The 19,118-nt window shown below is 41.9% G+C and overlaps 2 protein-coding genes across 2 annotated transcripts; both read left to right on the plus strand.

The window, feature by feature from the left end:
* The first annotated feature begins 489 nt into the window (after nt 1-489).
* LOC118565197 (biotinidase-like) lies at nt 490-16,049 on the plus strand. Its single transcript, XM_036145039.1, has 6 exons — nt 490-720; nt 12,580-12,729; nt 12,865-13,013; nt 13,096-13,273; nt 13,344-13,901; nt 15,274-16,049. Exons 1-6 carry the CDS (start codon nt 526-528, stop codon nt 15,625-15,627), a joined length of 1,584 nt encoding a protein of 527 aa, XP_036000932.1. The 5' UTR covers nt 490-525; the 3' UTR covers nt 15,628-16,049.
* A 1,357-nt stretch (nt 16,050-17,406) lies between these two features.
* On the plus strand, nt 17,407-18,245 carry dmac1 (distal membrane arm assembly complex 1). Its single transcript, XM_012860102.3, has 2 exons — nt 17,407-17,840; nt 17,927-18,245. The coding sequence occupies exons 1-2, from the start codon at nt 17,639-17,641 to the stop codon at nt 17,995-17,997; spliced, it is 273 nt and encodes a 90-aa protein (XP_012715556.1). The 5' UTR covers nt 17,407-17,638; the 3' UTR covers nt 17,998-18,245.
* The last annotated feature ends 873 nt before the right edge of the window (nt 18,246-19,118 follow it).

Raw genomic sequence — 19,118 nt, forward strand, 5'->3', positions numbered from 1 at the left:
ATTGTTTGATATCTGCTCAAAGAGAAAAGTAAAGTTCACCGTTCTTCAGACTTTGTCCGCACATTGTAAGTATTCCTTTCATTCATCACGGGTGGCTGCACAAGAGCAAATCACAGAAGAGTAAGCAGTAATAAACCATTTAGTGAACAGTAAACTATTTTTACCTAACTATTTCCAAAATTTGGAGCTAGTTATTTAAAAATAAATATAAAGAAATAAAACATATTGCACAAAATGTAACCATCTTAGCCCACAAAAGCGGATTTTATTTAAGTTTAAAAAAAACTCAACGTGTTGACTCACCTATGCCTCAACCTTGAAACTTAGGTAAAGTTAGAAAGATACTCACAGATTCGGCTTTTCCGGATTAATAACTCATCGGCGGATAATTTATTCTACAAAACAGACACCTCTGTGCAACCACAGAAAGGTAGACAGTGAGCTACAACCACTTAGGTAAAGTTAGAAAGATATTCACAGATTCCTTGGACTTCTGACCCACATTCATGTCTCACACAGGGGAAGATGTTGCTTTTCCTTCTGCTCGTCTTCTGTCTCGGGGAGACGGTGTCTGCTGTGGACTCGTACGTGGCTGCCGTGTACGAGCACAGAGTCGTCCTGAACCCGGACCCTGTCCCGGTGTCCCGCCGCGAAGCCCTGATCCACATGCAGAAGAACCTGGACGTCTACGAGCAGCAGGCTGCCAGAGCTGCACAGCAGGTAAGGCGCACTGGGAGCCCAGGAGCAGGTCCACAATTAAGGGAGCAATACAATTAAGCAGCTAGAAGGCAGACTATGAGCATTTGTTCCTTTAAACAATCATTTGCAATTAGGATTTCTAAACGTTAAAAAATATATTAAAGTTCATGTTAGGTGATGGAGATAGCATTTGTGTATGTAAGTCGCAATTTATTAACAAAATAAAAACAAATCAAAATCTAAAGCACAACTAGGCTTTTGTATACAACATGCTCTTCTATTTCAGTCTCAGCACAGTGGTCACAATTCCCCTGTATGATGCTTTTGTTTTTTATAATTAAGTCCTGTATACCCGTCACTAAAATGTGGCCAAAGCAATACAATTGGCAGCAAGAAGTCCACAGACTATAAGAATGAATTTGTGTCCTTATTTTCTATTGGAATTTCTAAAGGTTGATTATATTTAAATACATATTAGGTAAGGAAGATGATTGTGTTTGTAATATGAAGTTTTTTAACAATATAACAAAAAAAAAACTAAATTTAACTATACAAGCTGTATTGTTTCAGGCTTCCCACAATAGTCACGATTCCCTGTATGATGCTTTTGTATTTTAAAGTGTAGTCTATAAAGTCCTGTATGTCCAAATCATCATTCCCCTTTTCCGTTGTTGTCTCGACCGCACCCTACCTGCCCCACCCGTCTCTGCTCCACTGTCCTGCTGTTGGTTTCCCAAGGACCCAGTAAGGCCCGAGGGTTGGTGAACGCGTCCTGGGGGTGGTTATAGCTCCACCTCAAAGCATCAATGTTCTGCACCCTGCTGTTATTAAGGATTATATGTGACATTAACCCTCTAAAAAAATATGAGAAACTGTAGAGTAAAAACACAAGTCATTTTAAATAATGAAGAAAAATATCAAATACACAATAACACAAATAATGTTTGTGTTGTTGTATAGCCCCTTTTCCCTTACAAGCCCCAGGATTTATGGCCCCTGACTTTGGTTTCCTGAGATAAACCAATATCTGGGACTTTTAGGTTAGTTGTGTTTCCATTTGCTATGGACAATGTATGTAAAACATCCAAATGATGTTTGGCGGCAACAAGACAGTGGTCAAATAGACAAAGGCAGAAAAGTCGTATCCATAATAAATTTACAAAGATGTTAGTGCATTCCATTTGTCCTGGTTGTCAACTCATACATACGTGAAATCTGATGTTTCATCTGTGAGAATACAAAATTAGAAGTTACGAATACAAGTTACAAGTTACAACTTAGCAAACATACAAGTACAAATCAGAAATTTACGAGTACAAATCACATATTTACAAGTACAGATCTGCAACCCCTGAAGCTAATTTACATTCCTTAGCAGTTGGCATCGACCGCCATTAAACAGGAAGAGAAAGAAGACAGAAAACGACACTTGCATTCTCACAGATGAAATATCTGTTGTAACAAGTCATTACTGCCACATGTACATGTGGCAGGGTGTGTATGAGCTTAATTGGGGATTGTAGATTCTTACTCGTAAATTTGTGATCTGTACTTGTATTTTTCCAAAGTTGTAACTTGTATTCCTAACTTCTAAACTTGGAAACATCAGCTTGTCACATGTATTTATGAATTGATAACCAGAAACATGTTTATTGACTTACATTTACAAATCCAGTAACCTACGCATACGTTTATATTGTCAGTTATCTTACCCCATAGGTGAGGATCATTTTGTAAGTACAGTATTGCGGACTTTTGATCACAGATAAATTATTTTACAGGTTATACACACTGAGCAGGTCTCCTCCGCTTTCTCTGCCACGGAAGGAGGAAAGCAGTTTGCCCTGCGTGTGCACGCGCACAAAAAACAGACAGGGTGGTTTTATCAGCCGGTGTACTCAGACAAAACTTTCCCCCTATGGTTCATGTAGTAAAATAGTTTACAGTCCATCAACTTTGGTTTACATGAAAAGTCAGTCAGGGAAAATAAAAGGGCTCTGTTTGATCAGTAATACTAAAATATCAGTCTAATTACCGAAATGTGGAAAAACAGTTTATAATTAACTCAAAATGGCGAAAACATCAGCCAAGATCTTCACATTTTATATCCGTAATATACAGATACTCCCTACTAACTTAGTAAACGTTTTATATAGTGACTTGTCAGCCGCGACAAACAGATTCAATCTGTGGGAAGTGGGAACTCACAGTCTGGCCGACTAAACGCTGCAGCAACAAAGGTTTTTCCACTGCAGCCTCACAGGAGAGACCAACTTTTCAGCAGGTCTCTACTGCTCCCAACAGTTCCCAGCAGGACTACAATTGGCTCATAATCCTGATGAACTGACTCCACAGATGAAGTTTGGAAGTGTACTTTCTTGCCTAAAATCATCTTAAAACAACTTTTTTGTGACAAATTTAAGGGTATGAAATCGATAGGTTTGTAAACTGCCCAGGCTTTTGAGTGGCAATACAAAGGATAAAACAACCCACTGGGCTAAATATCTGGATCACAGATCATGCTGAACTAATAAATAAGGGACAGTATCTTTTGGCTTTGAAAAGTATGAGTGGGGTGGGGGTGTGACAGAGAGGTGAGAAGAAACTATGATCTGTTCAAAAGGCCTTATGTAGTTAAAACTTAGGGCTTTATTTAGACGTTTTTTTGCCTCAGCGAGGACCTTTGACCGTTGTGAAATTATTTTTATTTGTTAGATATTGGATATTCGCGCTGCACTGATTCAGCAGAGAGTTCTTTGGGTTAGATCCACCCGCTTTGGCAGAACAAAACTCCAAAAGTGAGGTTTTTGGTTTGTAAATTGTAAAATTATACTTGTTTCAGCTCTGTTTATTTAAAAAAAAAAAACTACTCCCTAGAAAACCGTTATTGTTACTGTTTTAACAACATTGTGAGTGTCCAAGTTTATCTTACTGTCTGATGGAGGGAAACAAGTACACAAAGGGAGATGATGTAATCTGTGACTCGTGAGTTCCGACCTCCGAGGCAAAAGGAACGCACCAAGTGAACCTGATCATCCAACATTAGATCTGGTGGAAGTGTGGGGTGTAACATGTAACAGAACTTGTGACTGAAGCAAAGGGGAGACAAGACTGTGATCTGTGTTCTAAAGTTACTTTTCCATTTTAGTTGCAAATAAATATCTGAAAAGTTTGTCATTCATTTGAATCAAGTTCCCATTTCTCCAATTCCCTAAATAAAATCCAGTGCAACCAATTGCCTTGAGAAATCAAAGAGTGAGTAATTCAATCTTGGTTTGGGTACAACTTTTCAGTGAAGGTTTTATTTAAACAACAACAATAGACAAACAGCATAGTGAAGACCTGACAGGATAAAATTATTGAGAAGTCTAAAGCTAGCTTAGGTTCTAAATACGTGGGCTAAAACTCGAATATTTAGTATTTAAGTCAGGTGTGTTGAAGCAGAGACACATATTCCCACCGCACCGACCCTACTCAATTTAGCCTACCCAGCTTGGCTCCTCTCTACTCGGTTTAACTTCACATGGAAGAGGGAAACGCCTCTTGGGGGTAGCTTTAGCCCCATTTGCAACTCCCAGTGAAACAATTAAGAAAGTGATCCAGTGAAAAAAAAGCAAAAAAATATGATCTCAAGAGGGAAAAGACTGGAAAGTCGCTGACAACACAGTATGAACGTTGGTGTTCAATGATGCAGACGCTAAACCTGCCAAGGCTCAGATGTTACCGCAGAGTTGATTGACATGAGTAAATGTTCTGAAATGAGGCTGTTAAAGTTTTTGTAAATTGGTTTATGTTATTAATAACAGTTGGTCTTTGATCACAACGAGCTGCCGCTTTTTTGCGAGGCATTGCAGAGGGTCGGGCTTGGTCCGGCATTGTTTAATACTGTTTTATTGATTAAGCAAACTGGCATAATGATAGTTCCAAGATACTGCAACTAGACGTTGCCACGTCTGTGTATATTTGTCAATCGCGCCCAAGAGTGAATTATCTTTCAGCTCAAAATGGACTATCAAAACACTATCAAGATGGAGGCATGGTGTATATAACCTTATTTTATCATGATCAAACGGTGTTTGGTCTTTTTATAAGCATGTTACGTGGCTATATACCTTTAAATAAATCTATGAGAAATAATAAACCATAAAAACATTGATTACTATGAATTAAAACAAATAAAAGAAAATATTACAAATAATGTTTGTATAAATTTAAAATTATACAAACATTGCAAGATTGTCTTGGATATTTTTTAATGAAGAAATAATCCACCTGGACAAATATCTGGATCTCACAACTTAAACAAATAAATAATAAACAACCCAGTCTCACTGAAAACATGTAATATCCACGTTGGTCCACAGGGGGAAACATAGTACTGTCACAATTTGGCTCCTCAATACCTTTCAGTTCTATGTTTTATTTGGCCTATTCATTTACATTGGCTTGCAACCAGTTCCCGTTTCCCCCAGCGAAAGAAGGACATGGCTGCTATTCCCCATGCTTTATGTTGAAAAGTCAACTTTAAAAAAAACAACAACTCTGTGACCATGCATTTTAATGACATTTGTAGTGAGAAGTATACATATTATTTTCATAATCTACAGACAGATGTAAGAATGTTAGGTTGCTGTTGTGGTTGCTGTGGTGGTTGCTATGGACCCAGCCATTTTCATCACAAACATGTGCTGCATCCCTGTACATAACAAAAGGTTAGAAATAATGGTCAAATCATATTTTGGTTTGTTTGAGTTGATATGAGTGTAAGTAATAGTGTTAGGTGGGCAGATGGGATTGCATATCATCGGAAATTGTAAGACACTTTTTCATATCGGCAAACATCGCATTGTAATACAAATAAATCCATATATTGTATAGTGATAAACCTGGTGAATATTACCCCTAATATACCGTGGCTTGCAAAAGTATTCATACCCCCTGAACTTTTCCACATACTGTCACATTACAATTACAAACATCCATATATTTTATTGGAATTTTATGAAATTAATTTCAATTCTATTGAATTTTATTTAAATAGCACATGTTATCTCAAGGCATTTTACAAAGTCAAATTCAATCAAATCATACAGACAGATTGGTCAAAAAGTTTCCTATCTAAGGAAACCCAGTAGATTGCATCAAGTCTTGACAAGCAGCATTCACTCCTCATGAAGGAGTTTAGAGCCACAGGGGGAGTCGTCTGCATTGTCCATGGCTTTGCAGCAATCCCTCATACTGAGCAAGCATGAAGTGATGGAGGAGGAAAACTCCCCTTTTAACGGGAAGGAAAAACCTCCAGCAGAACCAGGCTCAGTATGCCTCGACCGACTGGGGGTTGGAGAAGACAGAGCAGAGACACAACAAGAGAGACAAAAAAGCACAGAAGCACACCTCGATCCAGTAATGTGTTCTACATTATATGGTAATAGCGGGTGATCTGTCTTCCCTGGATGATGTCACAGCTAACAGGAAACCTGTTTAGTATGGGATTTAAAAGACATGTTCTGGTCAAAAATAACACCAAGGTTGTTTTTTTTTACTTAATTATCAGTGGCCAATTTAATGTAACTCAGATTAAGTTATTGATTAAGAAGTTTATTTTTAAGGACCCTGGTCCAAAAATTACAATTTATGCCTAGTCAGAATTTAAATGCATCCAGGTTTTTATGTCATCAAGACATGCCCGTAGTTTAAGTAATTGATTAGATTTGTCAGGATTTCTGGATACATATAGCTCAGAGTCATCAGCATAACAGTGGAAATTAATCCCATGCTGTCTGATTATTTTTTACCAATTGGAAGCATATATATATATATATATATATATATATATATATATATATATATATATATATATATATATATATATATATATATATATATATATATAGCAAAGAGAATTGGCCAAAGGAATTAACCCTGTGGTACTCAACAAGTTACCCTAGAGTTTGAAGAAAATGTATTATTAACATGAACAAACAAGAATCTGTCAGATAAGATTCAAACCACAGTGCTTTTCCCTTAAGTCATCTTGATCAAAACATTTCTTAAGTAAAGGTTTAATACTACAGGTACTTTAAAAGCCTGTGGTACATATGTCTAAAATAGGGCCATTAATCAAAGGGAATACCTCCTTATAAAACTGGGTTGGGGTTGGGTCTAACATTGAAGTGGAAGGTTTAGATAAAGCTAAAAGTTTAGATAACTCAGAAAGCGCTTCTGTGTCTAAAAAGTCCAGACACAGATTCTAAAGACACCTTCAATGCTGCCTCACTTACTGAGGATGAGGTAATTATGTTTGGGAGGATGCCAATCATTTGTTTTAATAAAATTCAATTCAATTTTCTTTATACAGCGCCAATTCATGAAGCATGCCATGCACTTTACAAAGTCAACTTCAATCAGATTATATAGATTGGGTCAGAATATACAGATTGGTCAAAAAAATCCTATATAAGGGAACCCAGTTGATTGCATCAAAGTCCTGACAAGCAGCATTCATTCCTGGAGAAGCGTAGAGCCACAGGGTCGTCTGCATTCTAAATGTCGTCAATTTTATTTATAAAGAATCCCGTAAAGTCAACTGTACTAAAGAGAAACCTATGATTATTTTTTATTGCCCTCTGTTAATGATGAAGAATATGCTGCTCTAACTCTGCAGAAAGGTCTTTTTATATAAAACTGTTTTTCCAGATTAGGTAGGATTCCTCTAGATGTGTAGAGCGTCATTTTCTCACCAATTTCCCAACGTTGTGCTTTAAAGAATGCGGCTCTAAATGAAATTTGGACCTAAATAGGTAAAGATTGGGGACTAGATGCCGGTGTTTTTATTGCTTCCTGCGCGTCCGGAAATGGATACAAGCACCTGTGCAGGCTACTCAGCCCAGGCTCAGGTACTTTGAAGATGAACACTAACATTCAAAGCAGAATTGCCAGAATTGCTTTGGATCAATACAGAGACATGCCTGAAGCAAGTGAGTGCCGTTGAACTTTGGATATGCAGATACTTTTGATTATACTTTCAGCTTGTATCTGGTTGAGGTTTTGTAATTAATTCCTTATTTTGTCTATTCTTTCTAATACTTGGGAGAGAAAAAATCTATTTCTCCCACCAGTTAAAGTGCACTTTAGTTTAAACAGGTTATAACTACGGATCTACGTTTAGAGTGTGGAAGTTGTAGTATTTTAATAGTTTTAGGCTTGCCTCAGCATCCTCGGGGCCATTTTGCTGCTGCTTGAATATTTCTTGGATGCACTGTTTTTTGTGTTCAGTATGGTTTTGTTTTGATGGGGTTTTATGTGTGTTGGGCAGAGAGGGAGGGGGGTGGGACCGACACCCTGCCTGTGCAAATACAGAAAGTACTAGAAATATGTTGTCACAAATGGAGCACCGATGCAAAATAATGTAGATTAGACTTTTTGTATATAGAAATATTAAAGGTGTCGATGAGCTGGTTAAAACAGGCAAGGTACTATCTCACATAAAATCACTCAAGACTGATGTCGTCTTTATGCAAGAAACTCACTTGAAAAATGACGCTCACAGCAAATTTAGGTGTAGATGGGTCATCTACGAAGACGAACAGCGGAGGGACTGATGACCTTCTCAGTTTTGTAGGGTACAGTGAAACGGGGGGCTAACTTCTTTGCTGATGGGTTGGTGAGGAGATCTTTGGAGGAGAGCCAGACATTCTGACCGGGATGGTATTGTGGAGCTGGTCCTTTGTTGGTCAGCGAACCTTCTGTTCTGCTCTGCGGTTTGTTGGAGGGCAGTGATGGTGGAATCCCAGGTTTGACGGCAACGGAGGATGTATTGGTGGACCGAGGCGACCAGGATCTGGAGCTCATCAGAGGGGAGAAGCGATGGTTGATAACCAAGGGAGATGTAGAACGGAGAGTGACCAGTAGAAGTGGTGATGTGCGAGTTCAGGGCGTATTCAACCCAAAGCAGATATTTGCTCCAATCGGTGGGTGACGAAGAGGTGAGGCATCGGAGTGTGGCCTTGAGTTGCTGCTTCATGCGTTCAGTTTGTCCGTTAGTCTGTGGGTGGTATCCAGAGGTGAGGGTGTAACGGGCACCGAGAGCAGAACAGAAGTGCTTCCAGACTTGGGAGACAAACTGGGGACCCCGGTCAGAGAGGATGTCAGAGGGGATTCCGTGGAGTTTGAAAACATGTTTGATGAGGAGTTGGGCGGTCTGAAAAGCGTTAGGTAGTTTCCTGAGGGCAATGAGGTGACATGACTTGGAAAAACGATCCACAACAGTTAAAATGGTGGTCATGCCTTGAGAAGAAGGGAGACCAGTGACAAAGTCCAAAGTGATGTGGGACCAAGGGTGCTTAGGAAAGGGAAGGGGATGTAGAAGGCCAGCGGGGGGTTGATTTGACACCTTGTTTTGGGCACATACAGGACAGGCACGAACATATTCATGGACATCCTTAGTCCAGGAGGGCCACCAGAAATGACAGGACACTTGAGAAAGTGTTCTGGAGATGCCTGGATGGGCGGAAAACTTCGAAGCGTGACACTACTGGAGTACATGGGATTGAGCAGAGCGGTGAACAAAGGTTAGGTGAGGCGGTCCGGTTCCAGGATCAGGCTTGTCTTGAAGCGCTTGAGCGATGAGCTCTTCCAGTTTCCAATGTAAGGCTCTGAAGGTGCAGGTGGGCGGCAGGATGGAAGCGGGCTCCTTATCCGAATTTTGTGGCGCGTAAAGGCAGGACAGGGCATCAGGTTTCTGGTTCTTGGAGCCGGGACGATAGGTGATGGACAGGTTAAAACGGAAAAAGAAGGGGAGGAAAGGGACCGAGTTTGTCGGGGGTTGAGGCGTCTGGTGAACTGTAGGTAAGTCAAGTTCTTATGGTCTGTCCATATGACGATGGGCTGCCCAGACCCCTCTAACCAATTTTGCCACTCCTCGAGAGCTAACTTAATGGCTAGGAGATCCCTATCACCAACATCATAATTACGTCCGGCTGGAGACAACCGACGAAAAAAAAAGGCGCAGGGGTGTAGCTTCTGATCAGAGTCGGGGCGTTGGGAGAGTACTGCCCCTACCTCAGTGTCAGAGGCGTCTATCTGTTTACTGGGGTTGGGATGAATTAGAATGGGGGCTTGAGAGAATCCAGTCTTTAACTCCTGAATGGCGGCACTGGCTTCGGGGCTCCAGGTGAAACGGCACTTATGGGATGTGAGAGCATGTAGGGTAGCGGCAATCTGGCTTTATCCCCTAATAAAACGCCTGTAAAAGTTAGCGAAGCCGAAAAAACGTTGGAGCTGCTTCCTAGACTCGGGTACAGGCCACTCTAGAACTGCCCTGATCTTTTCGGGGTTGGATCTGAACTGCCCGCCTTCTAATATGAGACCGAGGATAGTAACTGAAGCTTTGTGAAACTCACACTTCTTGGCCTTAACAAACAGGCGGTTTTCTAGGAGTATAAGGGCCTGGTGGATGACGCAAACAACAAACAGAAGAGATTTTATTTCTTTGCAGTTTGGATGAGGGAAACTATGGGTTAAATGCTCAAAATAATTGTAGTTATTAATTGGCCTGGGACTAATTGATAAATCAGGAGTTCTGGGAATGTGGAACTTTAAATAATTAGAGGGAGTTGACTCATTCATACTAATGTAGTCCTCTCGCAGCCAGGTTTTGTGAGACAAAATAAATCAATCTGATTATTATAAATAAACCCATTAAGTAACAAAGTCTTTGGAAGGAGAGGCCTTACAGTTAATAAACCACATTTTTTTTTGGTTCAAGTTGAGTCGTATTTATTTTTATTTTTATTTATTTTTTGCTCATTTAGATCAGTTTTTAATATATTTAATTTTTGCTGTGGGAAAGACACTGTCTCAATAGGTTAATGGGTGGGTAACAGTACAGAAGCTGCAGAGAGGTGTGTTAAACTATGGCTCTGCTTCCTGGTCTGGATCCTGGGTTGTCAGCATTTTGGAGAACTAATCAATCTGACCAGATTCCTAGAAAGAAGAGCTGCACCATCCAAAGTGGGATGGATGTCGTCTCACCGGATCAGACCAGGTTTTCCCCAGATGATTTGCCAGTTGTTGTAGCCCACGACTTTTTCAGGACACCACCTAGACAACCAGTGGTTTAATGATGACATGCGGCTAAACATGTCATCACTGGTCAGATCAGGCAGGGGACCAGAGGAAATGTCCGACATTGTTTTTGCAAACTTACACACCTAAGCAACACTAACTTTGGTGACCTCAGATTGGAGTAACCGGGTGTCATTACCGCCAGCGTGAATAACAATCTTACTGTATTTACACTTATCCTTACCCAGCAGTTTCAAGTAGGATTTGATGCTGCCCATTCTGGCCCATGGCAGGCATTTCGCTATGGTCCCAGGTGTCTCTAGTGCCACGTTTCTGACTATGGAGTATGGAAGAATTTATCAATATGGAACTGAAGAGAACAGCTTGATCTTTTAATATTGTCAAGGTTGAATCCTGTTTGTCTTAATAACTGAAATCACGGCCCAAAGAATGATTAGTTCTAGAATGTTTCACTGAATCACAACAAGGTAAAGTAAGGCCAAAGGAACTTTAGTTAAACTACTCTTGGCTCTTACTCTGTTTCTGTGTTTTTCTAAAGGTCTATTTATAAGACTTCCTAGAAATGGAAGAGCACACACACACCATTTCACACACACACCCCTCCAACTAGGGAGGGAGGGCTTTTGGTCCAGAGCAGCGCCTGTACACAGTAAGATGTCATGTTCCCATCTACGTCATACTGTATCCCTATAAAGGCTGAAAGTTACCCCATATTGTTGGGATTGTTGGGACTGCTGTGAAATGAAGATGATTGTAAGTCCAGAATAAACGAATCCCCCTGCTGGTCACTGAAGAGAAGTTGTGGTGTCTGGTCTCGTCCGTCTGTTTTTTTAAGGTTAAATCCTCTCCCACAGGAGCTACCAGTAAATTTTATGTGAAAGACCTATCCAAACTGGTAAACAATTATGAAGTAGAAAGAAAAGTATACTTTCATTTGTCAGGGTGCAGTTTTGCCTGCTGCACCCTAGACATTTCCTGGCACCTTCCTGTTTCCATACAGCCTCATCTCCACTCACTGCTTATTCCTGCCACCTGCCGTCATTAATTAGGGAAGACTCAATCCACCTGCCAAGACTACTATATAGACTCACCTGAGTCAGCTCATCTCCGCCGGTTCGTCTTGTCTTCCTTGGTAGAAAGACTCTCTTCTCTGGTCACCCTGCACTGAAAGACTTTTGTCTCCCATCAATCTTCCCCTGACTGCACTCCTCCCTAGCAGCTCCATTTGGATCCCGTTCCAAGACGCTGCCCCGCTTGGGTCTCGCTCCAAGCTCTACTCAAGTCCCGTCCCGAGACTCTTCTGCCAAGCTCTGCTTAGGTCCCGTTCCGAAGCTCACCAGCAGCCTTGTGTTCCACCCCAGGGCTCACCCTCGGTCCTCCAGCTTCTGCCTGCTCCTGCCTTTACCTTCCACCTGCTCCATCCCGGTAAAAGACTCTGATTCTCATCCTCCACAATCCATCAACCTTCAATAAAACTCTCAAGACGTAGCTCTGTGTGTGGTTGTCTTCGGGTTCATCATAACAAATCCTGAGATCATTTGATAACAGTTATGCAGTTTTTTTATGTAAATTTTCTATGTAAAATATCCCAATAAAAATGGTTTGTTGCTGTAGTGCGATTAAAATGGTAGTGCAATAACAAATTTGTATCAAGCTGAATTCCACTAATATTTTGGGTGAAATAAAGCAAACTATGGTGATTCATATTTAACTTTAATGGTTCTACTTATTTAAAGGATTAATTGTCCATTATAAATTTCAGTTGATCAGTCTTTTCTTCCTCTGCTCTCTCAGGGTGCCCAGATAATTGTGTTTCCAGAAGTTGGTATTCTGGGTTTTAACTTCAACCGATCATCCATTTCCGCATACATGGAGACCGTTCCTGACCCTCAGGAGGAGAGCTGGAACCCTTGCACCGAGCCGCACCGACACAACAACACTGAGGTTAAGACATGGACATCTAGTTGTCGGGATCTTTTGAGATAAACTTCTGTGGTTAAAGCTGCTCTGACATGGACACACCAACAATCTTACTTGCATGAAAGGTGTGTTTGTATCAAGTTTGTGAGTTTCTTCTAGGTTCTCCAGCGACTGAGCTGCATGGCCCGTAGCCACAACCTCTACCTGGTGGCAAACATGGCTGATCGGCAGCCCTGTCCCCTGAAGACAGCCCCGTCCTCGTGTCCCCCCGATGGACACTGGCAGTTCAACACCAATGTGGCTTTCAGGTGCTGACCACACCTTCAATACAATAAGTGCCCAAACATATTTTGGTAGCTAATGCAAACCTGTTGGTATTCCCTGTCACAGTTCTGATGGCCTGCTGGTGGCACGCTACCATAAACAGAACCTCTACAAGGAGGCCGCCTACGATACACCTCCAAAGCTGGAAGTCATTACATTTGATACACCTTTTGCTGGGAAGTTTGGCCTCATCATCTGCTTTGACATCCTGTTCCACGATCCTGCAGTAGTCCTGGTGGAAAGGGTAGGAAACTTTACCCACATTCATGTACAGATGTGTCCAATACAGCCAACTTGCTTTGCTTCTTTTCCAGGGTGTGCGCCAGTTTATTTTCCCCACAGCTTGGATGAACGCGCTCCCCTTACTGGACTCTATCCAGTTTCACCGGGCCTTCAGTCTGGGGGCAAACGTTACTGTGCTATCTGCCAACCTTCGTTTTGACCAGCTGCGCATGACAGGAAGCGGCATCTTCACCCCGTTCTCTGCTACCTTCCACCACGCCGTGAAGGAAGACCCAGAGGAGGGCAGGCTGCTCGTGGCCAGAGTTCCAGTCTTAGAGCCGATGGGGGTGAATGATGAGGCTGAATCCACATCATCCGTGCCTTCAGAGTCTGGTCACTACTACAAAGACAGCTGTCCTGGTTCTCCTTCACCTGCTCCCTCCTCTTACCCCACCTTCACTGCAAATATGAGGCGTGACCCATTTAAATTTGTCCTCATAAACAAGACAGAGGACAATGTCACAGTGTGTGACGGTGCGTTATGCTGCCACCTCCAGTACAAGTGGACAGCACATGACCAAAGGAAGGAACTGTATGCTCTGGGAGCATTTGCAGGAACGCACTTCGGCTATAGAAGTTATGCCTTGCAGGTAGGAAAGATGCATCTCATTAAATTAGAATATGACTGCAATCTTATATAAATTCATTATACTCCTGGTGATACATTTCCAGTGTTTGAAATTAATAATTCTAATTAATCTTACAGCTAATGAAAATGCAAATTCGGTTTCCAGAAAATTTGAATATCACATATGAAGAATATGAAATCAATTTTTAATGCAAAAATGTTGGCTTCCTGAAAAGTAATTTTTTGGGTCTCCTTTTATATTGATTAATTAATTAATTCAGCATGGCATGCAGGCCAACAGCCTGTGGTTCTGCTGAGGCGTTAAGAAAGCCCAGATTTCTTTAATCGCGGCCCTCAGCATGTCTGTATCATTAGCTCTGTTGTCTCCCGTGTTCCTCTTGACAAGACTCCATAGATCCTCTGTGGGGTTCAGATCAGGTCAATTTGCAACCAATCAGCCCAGTAACACCAAGGTCACAAAGTCATTGCTGAAACAGGGTACTGGTACAGTTGGCAGTGAGGATATAGCTGGAAAATTACATCAACATCTCTCTTAAGATCGTCATCAGAGGGAACCAAGAAGCGACTTTTGACTTGATAAAGAACCGTGGACCAACACCAGGTTGGATTCTGTACTTCTTGGACAGTAATTTTCAAATGAAATGTCAAATTTACTTTAATCTGAGCTGAAGACTTCGTAACATGTAGCAACAGACCAGTCCTTCTTCTCCTTATCCCAGGTATGTTGGCTCTGGTTCACAAGTGGCTTAACACAGGAAGTGAGACAATTCTCACACAATCCTCTCAAAGCTACATTTATCCTTATTGATTTTTGCACCTTTTTCAACAATTTTTTCCACTCAACTTTTTATCTAAATGCAACAACCTGTGACGTAGGACACACCAGCCAAGGACCTTCTATGGCTTAAACCCCCTAGTGGAGGGTGTTATTAAACATAGTAATAGAAATAGTAATATCATCTTTATTGTCATTGAAACATACATTACAACGAAATTTGTTCTCTGCTTTTAACCCATCACCCTGGGGGAGCAGTGGGCTGCCATGTGCGGCGCCCAGGGAGCAATTTGGGGTTAAGGGTCTTGCTCAGGGACCCAGAGTGCAGGCACTGGGGATCGAACCGGGTACTTGCATCCCTCTGAGTGCAAGTGCGCTGCTGTAACCACTAGGCCACGACCTCCCCCCTGAACCTGTCTGAACCAGTTTTGGGTTTTCTTTCCCTGTTAGCCATGATCATCAATGTTAACAAAACTAAACACCAGAAATATATCACTGTGTCATTAACCCATAAAACACGAGTTCCCCTTTTTGAGTTTAATGACTAGACTAAATGAGCTTCTCTGAAGTGCAACTGCATGTTCCTCTCCTCTTACAGGTGTGTGCAGTAGTCCGCTGCGCAGGGCTGGAGTCCAGCTCCTGTGGACAGAAAGTGGAGGAGGCGGAGTCCAAGATGGACTTCCTGTTGGAGGCGACTTTTCAGACAAAATATGTGTACCCTTCAGTTTTGGTGAACCGCATGGTGCTGGAGCAGCCAAAACTAGAGAAAGCTGCATGTGGGAGGGTGGCCATGAAGCACTCAAACATGAGGGGCGGACTGATCACTGCCTGCCTGTATGGACGAATGTACCACCTGGATAATAAGTCGTCAGCTGTAGAAATGAGCAAAGTAGATATCAGGCTGGTATCAATCTGGATTATTAGTTATTTTTTGATTAATCACTTGGGTTAATCATTGATGACACCACTGTACTGTACATAGACAGCTATACAAGGGTCTTTGTCACTATGCCTGCCCCTGATGCACTGGTTATGTTATCCTACACCCATTGCCCTCATAGATTCCTGCAGCTAAGCTTGGATATGCATTTACATTCCAAAAATGTGTTGGTGTTTCTATTCAATAAATATGCATGCATGTTTTGCATAATTTGCCAAATCACCCAACTCAGTGAAACATTTATATATTTTTTTCAGTCTGCTAGTTTTAATATCTGTAGGGTACAGTATTTCTTTCTTATACTGCACAGTCTGCTTTTCTGATTTTTTTTTTTTTCTTTTGTGTGAATCTGCATGCTTCCACTTGCATTTCAGTTTTTGACTGTTACACCTGAATTACCCCACGGTGGGTCAATAAAGAATATTTATATTCTGTTCTGTTTCACTGATAACTGCTCAACCCAACATCTGAACATGAAAAGCATCTAGCACAACTGAAGACCTACAAAGATTTGGCTGACTACCTAACTAAACGGACAGGCCAGGAGAATCAAGCAAAAGACCAGAGGAACTAGAAATCCATGGTTTGGGTGTTAGAATCATTTCAAAACTATTGGTCCTGTCCTCTACAAATTCAGCCTTTATGAAAGTGTCAACATCAGTGTTACTAGATTTAAAGACACTTGAAATTTAACTGTAGGCACTTAGGGTTATAAATAGAACAACCTCAACTTAACATTGTCATGGTTTGGTCTTTGTCTGGCTTTTTCTCTGTTTGTTTTTGGTTCCTCCTCCTGTCTCTCAGCTCACCCTCTGCTCCTTCAGCAACTAGTTACACCTGTTGGACACTAATTAGTCAGGATTCACGTCACCTGCCAGGCTCCCTACATCAACTCACCTTAGTCTGTTCCTGGTCGCCAGCTCGTCTTCAGTCAAACCAACACCATGCCTGTCAAGTCTGTTCGCTCCTGTCCTAAGCCATCATTACCATCAATCCTGTCAGTTCCAGTCCTCGTCTGTTTAAGTACCTGTTTGCTGCGCTGCTGATTCTGCTCCTTCGTCTCCGTTGTCCGCTGGTTCCGTCCTGGTTCTGCAGCAGCCCAGCTCCTCTGGATTTCTCCTTGCTCTGTTCCTTTCAGCCAGCTCCTGCATCCTACTTCTCCGTCTGGTAACTGACTCTGGTTCTAGTCATCCACTATCCACCCTTTGCAATAAACTCTTAAAGACAGCTCTGTGTGTGCGTGCTGTGTCCGGGTTCATCTAAAACAAATCATGACAAACATGAAAAACATAGATCATTACAGTATATTCACGGTTTTCTCAAAACTCCCCTACTGCAGCTTTAAAGAAATAAAGTAGTAAAAACTTTTGTTGGACAGTGATGTGTAAAACTCATTGTAGTTCCAAAACTTAGACTTATGCTTGTTTCCCTTGATAAAATAAAGACATCCATCTAGCTAATTCTTTTGGGCTTGATTTAAAAAAAAAAAAAAAAAAAAAAAAGGAAATCTACTCTATATTCTCAGCCATAAGAACGGGATTTGGGTCGCTCGTTCTTTGAAAACACTTTGCTGCGTACAACCTTTCACTAAACGCATTTGCGTGCACCAATGTCAGAGTACACATCACCGGATAAATGTGGTCCTATTTAGCAAGGAAATAAAGAGGATTAAAAAGTTATTAAAAGACAAATGTCGTGTTGTACGTAACATTTTGTAAGACAATTTGTTTTTGTGATAAGGGTTGACAAATTATACTTTTATTTTGAAAGAAACAAATTCGGAACGGAAGCAAAATAGAATTTGACCTTATCACCCCGGAAACGCTTGGTTAGGTCGACCTTCGGGATGTTTTCATCCGTTTAAGAAGGATTACTGCAATTTTTTTGGAAAACAGGTTTATACTCAATCCGTTTTATTTAAGCGGACTCTCTTCAGTCACACCAGTTTGGTCTCGAACCCGCTTCATGGTTCCGGCGGTGCTTTAGCTGCTAGCATTAGCACCCACGCTGCTCCACACGCACAATGTCAGCAGCTCCCGAGTCCGCCGCCGCCTCCTCCTCGTCAAAGTCCGTCCAGGCGTTAAAGAACTGCTGGGGCTGCAGAATGGTCTCCGGAGGGGGTCTGGTCCTGTCTGGAGCTTATGTGTTCAACGCAGCCCGCAGGGTGATGCGGCAGGGGGGTCCTACCTCCATGGGGACGGTGGCGCAGATCACCTTCGCTGCCTGTAAGTCTCCGCGCCACCCCCGACATGTCGGTCTACCTTCTGTTGCTCTGAAGTTGTAAATGTGCTCCGCTGTGACTCTCCGCCAGGTCTGGCCGCCTGGGGACTGGTCATCCTCACCGACCCCGTAGGAAAATCGCACAGGAAGACCCCAGAATGAGGAGCAGCTCGTTTTAACTGGACAGTGTGGACAAAAAGAGACTCGCCCTGAGGACCAGCAGACGTGTTTGATGCTGGAACATCTCTCGAAGCAAAAAAAAAAAAAAAAAGCTGCCCGAAACGTCTGCTGTCGTTGATTTAGATTGTTTTGGCTGTGTGAATAGTCACTGCATAGAAGCTTTGCATTCAATCTAATCCTGTAATGACTATGTATCCACAACTAATAGAACAAGATAATACCAGACCAAAGATTGTTCTTGTCCTGTGTCAAGATAAGGCTGTTTTGAACCTCAGCGCAACATGAGAAGTAAATGCAGCGTAACAAACCAACAGAAATACAAGAATTTAAATAAGTATCAGACATATCACATGTACCAAATAGACATATTCTTAGATGCAATGGGCATTGAAGTCTCACCAGATGTAGGCAACAGCATGCAGGTCCATGCAGGCAAAGAAATCAGACCCTAGCTGTCCCAGAAAATACTTCTAATAACGCCGGATGACAGGAGGCAGGGACTTTGCACGTGTGCTGACATTTAAAAGCCTTTGTTAGCGATGACGACGGCTTCAAAACACCCTCCTGTATGGAGAAACTGGTCACCTTTTGGCCCACTCCTCCACACATGCCATAGATTTTGGGCTGTTTCGATCCTGATTTTCTTTTTCTGGACCCTTGTTTCCTCGGCTGTTTGTTGTCCACCTCAGGTTCATCTTTACCAACCCGGTAGATGGCAGAGTTTTAGCTAAACCGCCTCCCTACATTCAGCCTTCCATTAATTATATGCCCCACACCATGATGCGCCCACCTCCAGACTTCACTGCTGGGGTGACATGTTTATGCGGTGAAATGCAGTCAGCCCATTTTGACCTTCGAATATGGAGTCTGCCGTTGTTTGTTTTCTTTGAAACAATGGTTTAGGTCTTTCTATAGAACTGCGTAAAAGGTTCATTGTTCTTGGACAACTTTACCGATCATTCCTTTCCTTTCACTCCTCTGCGTGAAGTCCTGCGTGGACGACCTGCTCATGGCTGGTTAGCTGTAACATGGCCATCTCTGATTTGATTTCTTTGCATGTGTGGACTGGATCTCTAGTTACCAGCACCTGGTGAGAACTTCAT

The sequence above is a fragment of the Fundulus heteroclitus genome, chromosome 13 (genome assembly GCF_011125445.2).
Source record: "Fundulus heteroclitus isolate FHET01 chromosome 13, MU-UCD_Fhet_4.1, whole genome shotgun sequence".
Classification (NCBI taxonomy): domain Eukaryota; kingdom Metazoa; phylum Chordata; class Actinopteri; order Cyprinodontiformes; family Fundulidae; genus Fundulus; species Fundulus heteroclitus.

Excerpts from the sequence above, each read along its gene's own strand:
- dmac1 (XM_012860102.3), top strand. The coding sequence starts at position 17,639 with ATGTCAGCAGCTCCCGAGTCCGCCGCCGCCTCCTCCTCGTCAAAGTCC. Across the intron at positions 17,841-17,926 it reads GCAGATCACCTTCGCTGCCT|GTCTGGCCGCCTGGGGACTG; the intron begins GTAAGTCTCCGC and ends ACTCTCCGCCAG.
- LOC118565197 (XM_036145039.1), top strand. The coding sequence starts at position 526 with ATGTTGCTTTTCCTTCTGCTCGTCTTCTGTCTCGGGGAGACGGTGTCT. Across the intron at positions 13,014-13,095 it reads AACACCAATGTGGCTTTCAG|TTCTGATGGCCTGCTGGTGG; the intron begins GTGCTGACCACA and ends TCCCTGTCACAG. Across the intron at positions 13,902-15,273 it reads ATAGAAGTTATGCCTTGCAG|GTGTGTGCAGTAGTCCGCTG; the intron begins GTAGGAAAGATG and ends CTCCTCTTACAG.